The sequence below is a fragment of the Aspergillus novofumigatus genome (genome assembly GCF_002847465.1).
Source record: "Aspergillus novofumigatus IBT 16806 chromosome Unknown P174scaffold_6, whole genome shotgun sequence".
NCBI lineage: Eukaryota > Fungi > Ascomycota > Eurotiomycetes > Eurotiales > Aspergillaceae > Aspergillus > Aspergillus novofumigatus.
In genome coordinates, this window is record NW_020194279.1 from 329075 (window position 1) to 341761 (window position 12687).

The following is a 12687-nucleotide window of genomic DNA, read 5'->3' on the forward strand; positions in this document are numbered from 1 at the left end:
GATCACGCTGGAGAACTCAGGCCAGTCCTTGCCACTTGACACAGCCGAAGCGGAGAGCACGCTGAATATGAAGTAGAGATCGCTGAAGCCGAAAAGTCACTGGCGTTATGGACCAGCGATCAGCTTCTCCGGATTATGTAAAACCGTAATCCGCTGTCGTAAATAGAGTTAGACTACTGCGATGGCCTGAATAGGCATTTGAGGCACGTCGAGGGGCCAAGCATGTTGCGATATGAACCTCTCCACGTCACGTTTGCGGAACCCTGGCGCACGGCCTAGGCAAATGCCGCGATAGGACAGCCCTGCCGACCAAAATTAGCACTCAATGTCATATGGTACACAGTCCAACGCGGCTTACAGTTGATCAATTGATCTTCATCGACAGCCAACATGGGACCCCGCGAGAACATCGCTTGGCCATCCAGAAATCTTGACTGCCATGATCTGGCAACCACATCCTGACGATCGCTTTGCAAGTTTTCCGGAAACATATTTCGATTGGAAAGAATTATGCCCCGCTCCTCAAGGAATCCCTCCACGTCTCCCGGGTCAAACCAGGGCTCTTCAAGGTCTTGAATACTCAACCCATTTGCATACATCATCGAAATGTCTTCAGCCGAGGGAAGCTGATAAAGACCGGGATCGCTGAGGGGCGAATGCTTCCGTGGGTAGTGCAACCCGGCACCGCCCAGGTTCAGCAGGGGAATATTGAATTTCTTGGAACCTTCAACTGCCTCGGAAGATTTCAGAAACGAGTTCAAGTAGGCGAGAAGTTGGCGTCGGCTCCATCTACTCATCAGGAAACCAAAGTTCCGAAGTAACGCGGAGTCGGGAACAGCTGGATTCTTGAGGTATTGGAGTGCGAGCTTATAGGCGGCCATGTGCAACCGCTCGGCGAAGAAGGGGCTATCCGGACCGTATAGATGCGACATAGGTGTGGGTATGTTGATAAGGTGAGGAGATGGGAGTCTGATATTTGTCGGAGTTGTGATAGAGAAAAGGGAGCCATTAGCCATGTCCGGTGTCTCAATCGGTATCAGTGCGCCGAGGGGTTCTGCGCCGCCGAGATCACCATTTCCGGGGACTGTTATGACAGCGACCGCGGAGTCTGATGAGTGGCTTGTCTGATCTGACGAGTGGAAGGATAACTGTTCTGACGCAGTGATTTGGGACAATGCTTTATCTTGCAGCGTAGCGTAGTCTCCGGCTGTTTCGGTCATCTGACTTGAAAGCGTGACGTACTTGGCGGTCACCTCTTTAAGGGACTGAGCAATATCCGGAGATGCATTTAATACGCCCGATTGCATTAGCCTGTCGCTAAAAGCAAGAAAGGCTTCCGTCATCGTCTCGATCACCGACTCCATTTCAGCGATACGATTTTTCAGCTGCGACATAGTGGCTTCTTGACGGGAACGGTAGGCGCGCTGTGCTAGACGGACCTGAGCCCGGCGTCTCTGATACTGCTTTGAGCAGGTGTTCTCAAGAGTAAGATAAGAAAGTGATAACTATAACTCACCTCCGCAGGTGTCTGAACATCCTGCACTTTTTGAGGGCGACCTCTCTTCTTAGAAGATCGTTCCCTGGCCTTTGCTGGTTGTGAATTGACCATGATTTTTTTCCGTGACCCGTCGTCCTTGCCGGACTGAGGATCGTCAGAAGCCGTTGAGAGAGCGGGGTTCGATCCAGGGGATGACACGGGGCTGAGACCGGAACTGAAAGCGACCGAGGCCAAATGTGATCACTGAATAGAAGCTGCACGTTCGCCGTGGCCAAAAGCTATCTGTGAGCGAAGGGTGAGATACTTGAGGTTTATGAACTCTGTATCGCTGGAAGATGGGAGGTTCCAATGGATGGCCCGTTATCACGGAGTAAAATTCCCACATTCCACATGGGGCGAACTGAAGCTCCAAATACTGGCCCAGTTATCCAAGAACGGAGCGAATCAAGCCGACGGGGACCGAATCTAGATGAGTTCATCGAGGATTATTAAGCCATCTGCGAATCGTCATCAAAGGTGTTAAGGTCCTGACTCCTGATCACTTGTGTCGCCCATGTGCGTGTTCGTCAGCATGGGTTGGAATTTGGAAGTGGCTGCTGCCTGAGAATGCTAAAACTCGGGTCCTCAGGCTGTCACCAATCAAAGATAAGGAGCAGTGGAGTTGTTCACTAATCAAAAAATGTTAGCCAAAGTCTAAAACAGAATCATTGAACAAATCGGAGAAAGCCAGCTTGATCTCCGAGCTTGAGCGAGATCTGCCTTACGTGTTATTGGGATGTCGCCCGCCATCAAACCACTTGACCAGGAAGGTGTTCAGACAACCATTTCTAGTGTAGTAGGAATAATAGTGCAGATTCTGGTTGACAGGATGTCTTGAAATCTGATTCATCGAGATGAGCGATGGGTTGTCATGTTGTCGATGGCAGCCACTTGCCAGGATCATCGTTCACGCCCCGGTCTAATGTTTCTCCGGGACGGTTCAGCCTGATCCTCGAGGCATCTCGACCGGTGATTTTGTAGCCTGAGGCAGAAATTTTAGACAGGAGGAACAGTGATTGGCACCTGCATCAATGTACCTGTTTGGTAGAGCTGGTTGCAAAACTGGTGCAAACATCTACTCTCAGATTATTTCTCAACCCCTAATGCCAAGCTCCACTAAGCTCCTGTTTAAACTCCCACTACAGATAGTTGTCTCCTTCCATATTGCTAATGCCCAAGGTCAGAAAGTTTCCTAGCATCTTGATTATCACAGAGTGACAACGATCTTTTTGGCCGAGACGCATTTCTTTAGCATGTCAACAGCACCCTGGATTTCTTCTAGGCCTTTCCCAGCAACCTCAGGGTCTGGCTTTGGTTTAAGTCGTCCGTTCTCCAGAGCTTTTGAGAGAAAGTCTTTCCAAATACCGTCGGCGACATGTTTGTTGGAGTCATAGGTTAGGAAATTGGAACTAACTAAATGAGGGCGGGGAATGTTAGTTATATGCAGCGAAGATGAGTAAAAAGGGGAGAGGAAAAGGCATCATCACAAGGGCCCTTACTAAATACTGGAGCAGACCGTTCCGTGGGTTTATCATAGGGCAGAGCACTTATAGTCCTGACATCTGCTTTCAACTGGTCTAGATTTGTACGCACCATCTCAGAACTTGCAGTTTCGGAAATAGCGTCGAAGACACCAACAAAGTTAGTATTGGCGACCGCACTGGCAACATCCTTGACGACAGTAGGAGACTTATAGTCAAAAACAGCATTTGCGCCTACAGACTTTACCAACTCATGGTTATGAGCTGATGCAGTCGTGATCACCGTCAGACCTGCCGCGTCTGCGAGTTGAATTGTTGTTGCGCCAACCGAAGACGCGCCACCCCAAATGAGAATCGATTTCCCTGTCGGCTTCAGGCCAGTAGCAGGGGGTAAGGGAAGATTGAGGCTTGCTTCGAGAAACAGGCCCGCCGCGGCAGTCGAAAGAGCCTGCGGTAGCACAGCGACTTCTTCAAAGCTAATAGAATCTGGGATTCCTGCTGCAGTGATTTCCTTCACTAACGTGTACAACTGGAATCCCGAGTGGGCAGCATCATTTGGCCCTACATTGTGGCAATACCTACAACGGGAATAAGCGGGTCTTGCTATAATTATATATATCTCACTGTGCAAAATCAGCCACAATACTTACGCGACGACCCGCTGGCCTTCGGTGAAGTATGTCACACAAGGGTTCATAACCACCAATCCAGCGACATCAGTGCCTAGAATGAATGGCCAGCCTAGGAGCATCATATATCCTGCGAGAATAAGTGATTAACTCGTGCGCTGTGTTAGGGGTAGAAAGTTCAATCATACTGAATTATCCAGTCAGAGGGATTCTATGGCAAACAAAATTTTGCTAATATTCATGAAATTGGTGATTTGATCGCACAATAGCAACAGCAGCATTTTTAATCACGACTTCCCGGGTCCTGGTGTGGGATATGGGGCATCCTGGATACTAAATGGATGCGCCTTAGAATCAATAATCCAGGCAGCCTGATTTTGTGTCATCTTGTGAGGGCAGGAGAAAGAGTGGGTAGATAGTTGGGATTAAGTTGGAATAAACGAACCTCTGATACAGAGACGTTGGTGAATCTGCTATGATTTCAAAGTTGACACCTCTATTTTCTTATTGATAGAAAAGGAAAGTGCATGTCAACAGATTACCAGATTTAAGAGGCAGAGGCACCTGTTGCTTGCGCTTTCAGGCTTCCAGCCACCCTGCAGATTACCCTCCCCTAGGCAAAAACTAGTGCAACATATGACATCTTATGATTTTACGGTTCTGCGTAATAAGGTATGTTATATATTTTTGCAATCAAGTTTACATGCCACAGGTCGGGAACCTGTCTTATGTCTCTGTATCATAAGCAGGAGATGCTGCGGGCAATTTTGTTCTTCAATACTCTTATCTACATCCACAACAATTGACGCAAGTCAAAAGACATTCTCTCAGGCAACGAGTCTCCAGCCCGCATATACCACCCGAGCGACAAAGATGATCACAGCACCTAAAACAGCAGACACACCCGCAAATATGATAGCCCCGTCGTAAGTCCCATAGGTGTTGATCATAGCCCCCGTGATCGGAGTCCCCGTCAAACTGGCCAGACCCAGCACACCAAGCGCCATCCCAATGTACGACCCGATCACATTGGGCTTCGGCGCCGTCATGGCAATTGTAGCCGTAAAGAGACCGATCACAATTCCCGAGAAGAAGCCGAACAGCAGGGAGAAGACCACCACGCCACTATGAGACTTGATACGCAGCCAACAGAGGATCAGGATGCCGCACGCAGCGGAGGCAGTGGCAAGGGTATTGAATCGACCCAGACGGTTGGCGAGCGCGCCACCGAGGATCCGACCGACGAGGGAGCCTGCGTTCAGAATAGCGATAAGATAATTGGACAAACTGACGCTGATACCGATGGATTGTGCGTAGCTTGGGATGTAAAACATTGGTACAAAGAGAGCCCAGGTAACTAGGAATAGACCGATGATTTGAATAGCGTACTCGGGCTTCCTCCATGCTTCGAGAAGAAATGGTGTTCCTGTGCGTCGCTTGGATGCATTAGATGAAATGGTAAGGCAGGCCACGACGCTGAGTGCGAGCATTACGAGTCCGAGGATCCGAACGGACCAGCCAAAATCCAGGGACGTCTTGTTGAGCATGCGATTTAGCGCAATTGGGATGATGATGCCAGCGAGGGACGAGCCACTCGAAGCGATCCCTAAGGCAAGAGGTCGGCGTTTGAAGAAGTGCTGGTTCACTGCGGTCAGTGTTGGGGTGTATGTCAGGCCGTTGAAGATGCCTCCAAGAACGCCCTGAGCCAAGATGAACTGGTAGTATTCTTTGCAGAGACTGGTGAGCATGACCGAAAGAACGAAGACGATCGAGCAGGGGACCAGTATAACCTGTGAGAATTAGTAACTGTACGTTCCTAAGGTTGGTGCCCTTACTCTTGGTCCATATCGATCCATGAGGGGACCAGACACGAGTCCGCTGGAGTACATGAAATAGGCTTGCAATGATCCAATCCATGCGATGTTGGAGTTACTTTCATTCCTGAGGAGGGTATTCTTGTAGTATGCTTCGTAAACACTATTGCGCACACCATGTTAGCATAATGGAAGCTTTCGGAAGACAAGACCTACCCAAAAGCGTTCATATATCCGAATGTGTTGAACATGACACACCAACAAGCTAGCACTGTCATCCAAGCCTTGAACCCTCCTTCGGGGAATGTTGGCTTGGGAGGCTCATTTTTTTCGGCTTGAGAACTCTCCGGCGCTGTCACTATATCGGTGCTCATATTGTCTTGGACGAACCCCTAGACTTGTAATATCCGGAGATGTTGTAGATGGAGCCCAAGCCGTCGACTCAATCCCAGTCTGGCTGGGGCATGGGAGTAGCATCTTGTACGCCTATAAATGCAATCGCTTTTTGATTGTATCCCATGCTATGTCTCGTTGATTTACGAAAAGAGCAAAAGCCGTATACTTAAATCCGCCATCCGCTCGGAGATACAGAGTGACCGCCATTATCCGACGCACTATTTACCGAATTGGGAATCTTTGATTTCCGAGCCTCGGGGCCGAATGACACATCTACTGTCAGTCGGTAGACTTTACTGCTCTTGAAGTATGGCATCTCATTCACTTTACTCCTATGTTAGAGTGACTGAGTGCAAAGAGTTACACCAACGGTGACATTCCAGGGGCACCGGTGGAAATTAGCCATACCGTGCATTGGCGGGCTCGTCATCAAACCATACAGGCTGCACCCCATAGTTGATCACTGTACTCTTGACCTTTGTGTAGCTCTCATAAGCCTCGATACCATTCTCTTTTCCCATACCACTTTCCTTAAATCCACCCCAAGATGAAGATGGATCATTCAGGTGGTGTCCGTTTACCCAAACAATGCCCGCTTCAATCTTTGCAGCAACGCGATGAGCCTGGCTGAAATCATTGGTCCAGACCGATGCTCCCAGGGCATAGGATGTGCCGTTGGCAATACGGATGACCTCGTCCTCGGATTCGCATTTCACGAGCGCAATAACCGGCCCGAAGACCTCATTAGAAGCGAGGTCCGAATCAGCATGTGTCTCGACGATGGTCGGCTCAAAGAAGAAGCCTTTTCCATTTGAGTTTGTGGGGTTGCCTCCACAGAGCACACGGCCTCCCTCCTGTGCTGCCCTCAGCACGAAAGCAGAGCATCTCTCGACAGCTGCGCGAGAGATGACGGAGCCAATCTGCGTGCGCTCGTCCACCGGGTCTCCCACCCGCAAGGCTCTCACCCTTCTCTCCAACAGCTCTTTAAACCGATCGTAAAGATCGACATGCACTAGTAGCCTACTGCCAGTCACACACGTCTGCCCACTGGCAATGAAACTCGCAAACAACGCCGCCTTAACCGCCAGCTCCACGTCGAGGCTCGGAAACAAACACACCGGCGCCTTTCCCCCAAGCTCCGCCGTGATGGGGATCATGTTCGCCGCTGCCACAGGCGCAATGGCCTTGTACGTCGCCAGCCCGCCCGTCAAATCAATCTTCGCAAGTCGCGGACTCTCACACAGAAACTTGCCCGTCTCATAGCCATACCCGCTGACGATCTGCAACACACCGTCCGGCAAGCCTGCCTCCTGAAACAACGCCCCAAGCCTCAGCACCGATAACGGCGCCAGCTCCGACGGCTTGACAATAACCACGTTCCCGCCCGCCAGCGCAGCGGCTATCTTCTTCGTCGCGATGAGAAGTGGGTGGTTGTAGGGTGTTATCTGAGCCACTACCCCCAATGGTAGCCGGGTGAGGGTGTTCACGACGGGACCCTTGAAGGGCGTCACACGGCCTTCGTGGACGCGAGCCAGGGAGGCGAAGTACTCCAGCCATTCTGGTACGCGGGCTAGCTGGGCGCGCATCTCGCGGATCGGTCGGCCGGTCTGTCTGGTTTCGAGTTCCACAAATTCAAGGATGCGCGCGCGGAGAAGGGTAGCTGCCTTTGACAGGACGGTGAAGCGGTCGGAGGCGTCTGCGCGGGACCAGGGTCCGTTGTGGAATGTTTCCCATGATGCTGCGATGATGGCTTGGATGTTTGCTTGAGGTGTTGCGTCGATGGTTGCGATCGGGGTTTCGGTTGCGGGGTTGAGCACGACGATGCGTTCGGGGGTTGGGGGCATATGGGTGCCGTTGATCCAGTTTGATATGTGTGGGATATCAGACATTTTGGTTGTTTTCCTGGGTTGTACGAAGTTGTTGTCTTTTTGTGGTGTTGCGACTGCGCATTTCTAGTTATAACTCGTAGGCTTACCCCGCACGATAACGAGGCCGTGTGGCATCTCATCTGTCTGATGGTATCATCGGGTCTAGATAAGATATCTTGCTATCTATCTCTTTGTCTATCAGCGGTTGGCCTCTGCATATGAAATCGACCTTGATTATGCTTTGGATGCGGACGTGTCTGTTGTCCTCAGTCCTTGCGGGCACTGATGAAGAGTTAACCACAACTATATATATCACCTGAATGTCGCAACTCACCATTCAGATATGAGCATACAACCGAAAATTCTGCGTCTATTCCATGGAATTTGAATATGGTGCTCAAATTGTAATATGTATTGTAGTAGTATAGCTCTTCACTTAGTCCATCCTTATCGTTACATGCTGAGCTCAATGTTCCACGCATGATCCCACTGCGGGATGTGCAAGTAATCTGGCCGCCTTCATGAGCGTTCCTTGAATTGGGTAGTAAGACACTCCACAGAGTCGAGTAAGCTGGAACTCAATGAAGACTGTCATATTATTAATCTTGTTCCCATACTCTAGACTTCCAGGGAATCCAGGCTCATCTACAAGGTTCGGCCCGAACAGAGAGTATGCTCACATTTGGTTGGCCAAATGCATTACTTAATGCTTACTGAGGGCTTTGGCAGCTGTAGAAATGGAGCACGCTTACGGTCTTACTGAGTCTTATGAATCATTTTGTCACCAACATAAACTGGCGAGATCCTAATTTCCGGAAATATCCAGATTTGGTTAGAAAAAATGGTGGCTGACATAGACTCGAATGCCTTTCTCGGCAGATGAATTCTATGTAGAACTTTGATTTCATATGTCTAGTGAGATTCCAAGCTTGGAGGGATGTCTAGTTGAAACTATTAGTGTATCCTTCAGTTGAATGCTGGGCGATTTAGAGAGAATTTCCCATATTGTCGTCCATGGTTGTTTTGGCTATGATGCACGGCACGTTGTGGAAGCCCCGAAAACATAACCGGTATTATGGAGTTGATTATGGGTTTCTGCCGGCTTAGCACATCATTACTATGACCTGACTCAGGGTCTCACCCCACTTTCAGATCTTGTCAAACCCGGTCTCGAAGGCTTTTGCCTAGCTTGCAAGTATATTCTTTCCTGTTCATTGGAGATCGGCTATGCATCCTTGCGACGCTTCCCTGCAGACGGCTGCCAAATGACTACTTCAGAGACCGCATGGACTTTAGCAACCAAGGTGTCATGCTTATCAACCCGATGGTAAGGAACCGGAGACGCACCTCAGGTCGAAGTTGAAAGCCGATCAGCGAACATCGAGAGTATAAAGGGGACTGCTTTTCGCTTCAGTTCGTGGATATCCAGACCAACAGAGCAACAGTCAGACAGAAAAGTGCATCCTCTCATCTAAATCAATCACCAACAAACCGACAAGATGCGTTTCATCAGAGCTCTTCAGACTATTGCGCTCCTGGCGGCCTCCGCAACCGCCAAGGGCTGGAATCGACTGGACAAGGAGAACGCGGTATTTCCATCTGCCCTATCCCTGTTCGTTCAGCTACTAATTTCCCAACCAGGCCGTTCTCGTCATTGACTACCAAGTCGGTCTCGCCCAGCTGGTCCGCGATTTCAACACCAATGACTTCCGCAACAACATGCTTGCCCACGCCGCCTTGGGCAACCTGTTCGACCTGCCCGTCGTCGTGACCACTTCCTCTGACGCGGGTCCCAACGGACTGATAATCAAGGAGGTTGCCGACCTGAACCCCAATGTGACCATTGTCCATCGCCAGGGCGAGGTCAACGCCTGGGACAATGCCGAGTTCCGCGCGGCCGTCAAGGCCACCGGCAAGAAGCAATTGATTATCGGTGGTATTGTTACCGAAGTTTGTAAGTTTCGTCTTACCTCCAGCGTTGAGGCGAGGCAGAACAAGACTAACGAGATAGGCACCGCCTTCTTGGCCCTCTCGCTCATCGACGAGGGATACGAGGTCTTCGCCAACACCGAGGCCAGTGGTACCTTCGACGTTAAACTGGCAGAAGATGCCAACCGTCGCATGGAGAAGGCCGGCGTCACCCTCATGGGCACATTTGGTGTCGTCACCGACCTGATGCGCGACTGGAGAAACACCCCCGGTCTGGACACAGTTCTGCCCTACCTGGACAAGTAAGTTGCGCCATTCAGCGTTTCTCAACAGCGGTCTAACTGTGACTAGGTACCAATATGCTTATGGATTGGTTGCTCGTCACCACGCTGGGGCCATTGAGAACGGCACCCTGGCTGCCGTTGAAAGCACGCTCATCTAAGCGTTGTGGAGCACAAACTAACGCAAGCTGCAACTCGCTCATAATCATGGGTGCTTGGGTAGAAAAGCGGTTAGAGGTCTATGTCTTTGGGGGAAGTTGTCGAGGCGATAATATGTCCAACCGTTGTCAATCATTTATTAGATTGCTTGCAAGCCAAATTGTTGGTCAAGTCTTTAATTCTGTTGTTCTTTCGTCGCAGATTAGCTCGTTTCCTTACACTTAGAGAGAATGGAAAGGGTTCACATACCTCTACGCCGCACCAGCAGATTCCCATAGAGAACAGATTAAGGTTGGTCGTCTGTACGTTGAGGATCATTAATCCCACTGAAACATTACTGGGAAGAGGACCGGTCCAAACATTCTCACTCTCCTGTATGGCCTTAGGGACCTACCACACCCTAAGATCACCTTCACGTCGGGGCAGTCGTTGATTAGCTGGCTAATGCCATAGCTTTCGAACAAGAGTTGCTTCCTAGAGGTGTCAAGTATAATATTTTAATAGCCTAGCATATCCCTATACCCAAATAGAAGTTCTTCGGGCACAGTTGATGATGCCCCGCCGGACATTAATTAATACAGCAATAGCACCCCCACATCTTCTGGTCGCGAGTCTCGCAACTACTTAGGAAGATCCCAATATGGGCTGTGCCTGCGTGGTGACCCTTGGCGAACAACGTCATCTGGCATGAAATTTGAAAATAGAAAAATAGATATCTTACTGGCATCGCGCATGAGTCAGTCAAAATCCGTTAAGACTCGTGATGTACTCACGAGCTATCGCTGCATCGGCAACACCCCGAGTCCCCGAATACTCCCGTCGATGACACATAGCGCTTACAACCTCCCGCAACTTAGCGACCTTAAATATAAGAGCATGGTACACCCCGTATATCTGTCCATCATAGTACAAGCAATTGAGAGCTTTCACCATCACGGCTGATTCCGTACTATGATTCCCCGTACCGAAGTTCTCATTATCGGGGCAGGTCCCACTGGCCTCGTCCTCGCCCTCTGGCTCACCCGCCAGAATGTCAAAGTCCGCATTATCGACAGGCAAGAAGCCAAACCATCCACTTCTCGGGCTTTGGTGATCCACGCTCGTCCACTCGAGCTATACCGTCAGTTAGGCCTCGCCGACGACGTGGTCGCCAACGGCCACAAAATCGAAGCTACCAATATCTGGGCTGAAGGTGCCCACCGGGCGCATATACCCATTGGTGATGTCGGCAAGGGATTGACCCCGTACCCGTTTATTCATATATATCCTCAGGATCGCCACGAGCGGTTACTGGAAGACCGCTTGAATGCGATGGGGGTAACAGTGCAACGGAATTGGGAATTGGTCGACTTTGAGGAGCATGACGAGTACATTTTAGCTCAACTGAAATACACAACCGAGCAACCAAATTCAACAAAAGAGAAAACAGAGTTCTGCGAAGCAAGGTACATTGTGGGCTGCGATGGTGCTCACTCCGCCGTCCGTCATGTTTGCAACATTGCATTCGAAGGTGCAACGTACCCCCAGCTCTTCTACGTAGCAGATATCGAGGGCAGTGGGCCAACGATGAACGGCGAGGCACACGTTTCTCTCAATGGATCCCAATTCATGCTATCTCTTGCATACGACAAAAACCGAAAAGCCCGTCTCGCGGGCGCCGTGGACGAAGAACACTTAACCAAAGATCCTTCCGAACTCACGCTCGACGACATCCTACCAACCACGATCAAGAACATGGGACTGCAGGTCGACAAAGTCAACTGGTTCACGACCTACCGCGTGCACCATCGCCTTGCAGCCAGCTTCCGCAAGGGCCGCGCGTTCCTCGCAGGTGATGCAGCGCACATCCACAGTCCTGTCGGCGGACAGGGCATGAACACGGGAATCGGCGACGCGATCAATCTCGCCTGGAAGATTGCTGCAGTGGTGCATGGAAACGCCGATGCGTCGCTACTGGACAGCTACAATCCCGAGCGCCGTGCGTTTGCCAGTGCCCTCGTTAACACTACCGACCGGGGCTTCACCAACCTCGTTGCCAAGGGATACGTAGCGAACTTCATCCGGACATGGGTCATCCCGACCGTCTTGCCCATGTTGACCTGGTTTAACAGGGTTAGACACCGTCTGTTTCAAGGTGTGTCGCAAATCATGCTGAATTATCGCGATAGCGCTTTGTCTGCGGGTACAGCGGGCTATGTACAAGGCGGCGATCGGATCCCGTGGGCGCCTGTGGGGGACGCTGATAACTTTGAAAGTCTAAAGGAGATTACATGGCAGATCCATGTATATGGGAACTCGAAGCAGGGGATGGAGGATTGGTGTCGCGACAAGCGTGTGCCTCTGCATGTCTTCCCCTGGGACGGGAAGTACCAGGCGGTTGGATTTGCAAGAGACGCAGCCTACCTCATCAGGCCTGACACATACGTGGCTGTTGCAGAACCATCAGGGCTTCCAGAGCGGTTTGAGCAGTACTTGGAGGAGAACAGAATTCGTCTGGTCTGATTGATCGCTTTCTTCAAGTTTATGTACTATATCCGGCAGCGCGGTGTTTGGTTGACTTGCATCTCCTCTCATAGAATACTCCTGTCTTCCT

General features: G+C 50.5%; 6 protein-coding genes across 6 annotated transcripts; 2 read left to right on the forward strand and 4 right to left on the reverse strand.

Annotated features, from left to right (window-relative positions):
* Positions 1-168: 168 nt before the first annotated feature.
* P174DRAFT_461998 (bZIP transcription factor) lies at positions 169-2441 on the reverse strand (the record flags this gene model as incomplete). Its single annotated transcript, XM_024830077.1, has 4 exons — positions 169-302; positions 359-1454; positions 1517-1700; positions 2263-2441. The coding sequence occupies 4 exons, from the start codon at positions 2439-2441 to the stop codon at positions 169-171; spliced, it is 1593 nt and encodes a 530-aa protein (XP_024680032.1).
* Positions 2442-2525: 84 nt separating this feature from the next.
* Positions 2526-4033, reverse strand: P174DRAFT_513928 (zinc-binding alcohol dehydrogenase family protein; the record flags this gene model as incomplete). Its single annotated transcript, XM_024832035.1, has 4 exons — positions 2526-2950; positions 3037-3596; positions 3669-3777; positions 3982-4033. The coding sequence occupies 4 exons, from the start codon at positions 4031-4033 to the stop codon at positions 2745-2747; spliced, it is 927 nt and encodes a 308-aa protein (XP_024680033.1). The 3' UTR covers positions 2526-2744.
* Positions 4034-4343: 310 nt separating this feature from the next.
* P174DRAFT_452753 (MCT family MFS transporter) lies at positions 4344-5835 on the reverse strand (the record flags this gene model as incomplete). Its single annotated transcript, XM_024829108.1, has 3 exons — positions 4344-5437; positions 5483-5624; positions 5678-5835. 3 exons carry the CDS (start codon positions 5833-5835, stop codon positions 4475-4477), a joined length of 1263 nt encoding a protein of 420 aa, XP_024680034.1. The 3' UTR covers positions 4344-4474.
* A 420-nt stretch (positions 5836-6255) lies between these two features.
* P174DRAFT_505520 (aldehyde dehydrogenase) lies at positions 6256-7837 on the reverse strand (the record flags this gene model as incomplete). The annotated part of the gene is made up of 1 exon (XM_024831265.1): positions 6256-7837. Exon 1 carries the CDS (start codon positions 7744-7746, stop codon positions 6256-6258), a length of 1491 nt encoding a protein of 496 aa, XP_024680035.1. The 5' UTR covers positions 7747-7837.
* Positions 7838-9224: 1387 nt separating this feature from the next.
* P174DRAFT_374199 (putative isochorismatase family hydrolase) lies at positions 9225-10096 on the forward strand (the record flags this gene model as incomplete). The annotated part of the gene is made up of 4 exons (XM_024822563.1): positions 9225-9314; positions 9367-9679; positions 9737-9956; positions 10006-10096. The coding sequence occupies 4 exons, from the start codon at positions 9225-9227 to the stop codon at positions 10094-10096; spliced, it is 714 nt and encodes a 237-aa protein (XP_024680036.1).
* A 949-nt stretch (positions 10097-11045) lies between these two features.
* P174DRAFT_462003 (putative FAD binding monooxygenase) lies at positions 11046-12596 on the forward strand (the record flags this gene model as incomplete). The annotated part of the gene is made up of 1 exon (XM_024830078.1): positions 11046-12596. One exon carries the CDS (start codon positions 11046-11048, stop codon positions 12594-12596), a length of 1551 nt encoding a protein of 516 aa, XP_024680037.1.
* Between the last annotated feature and the right edge of the window lie 91 nt (positions 12597-12687).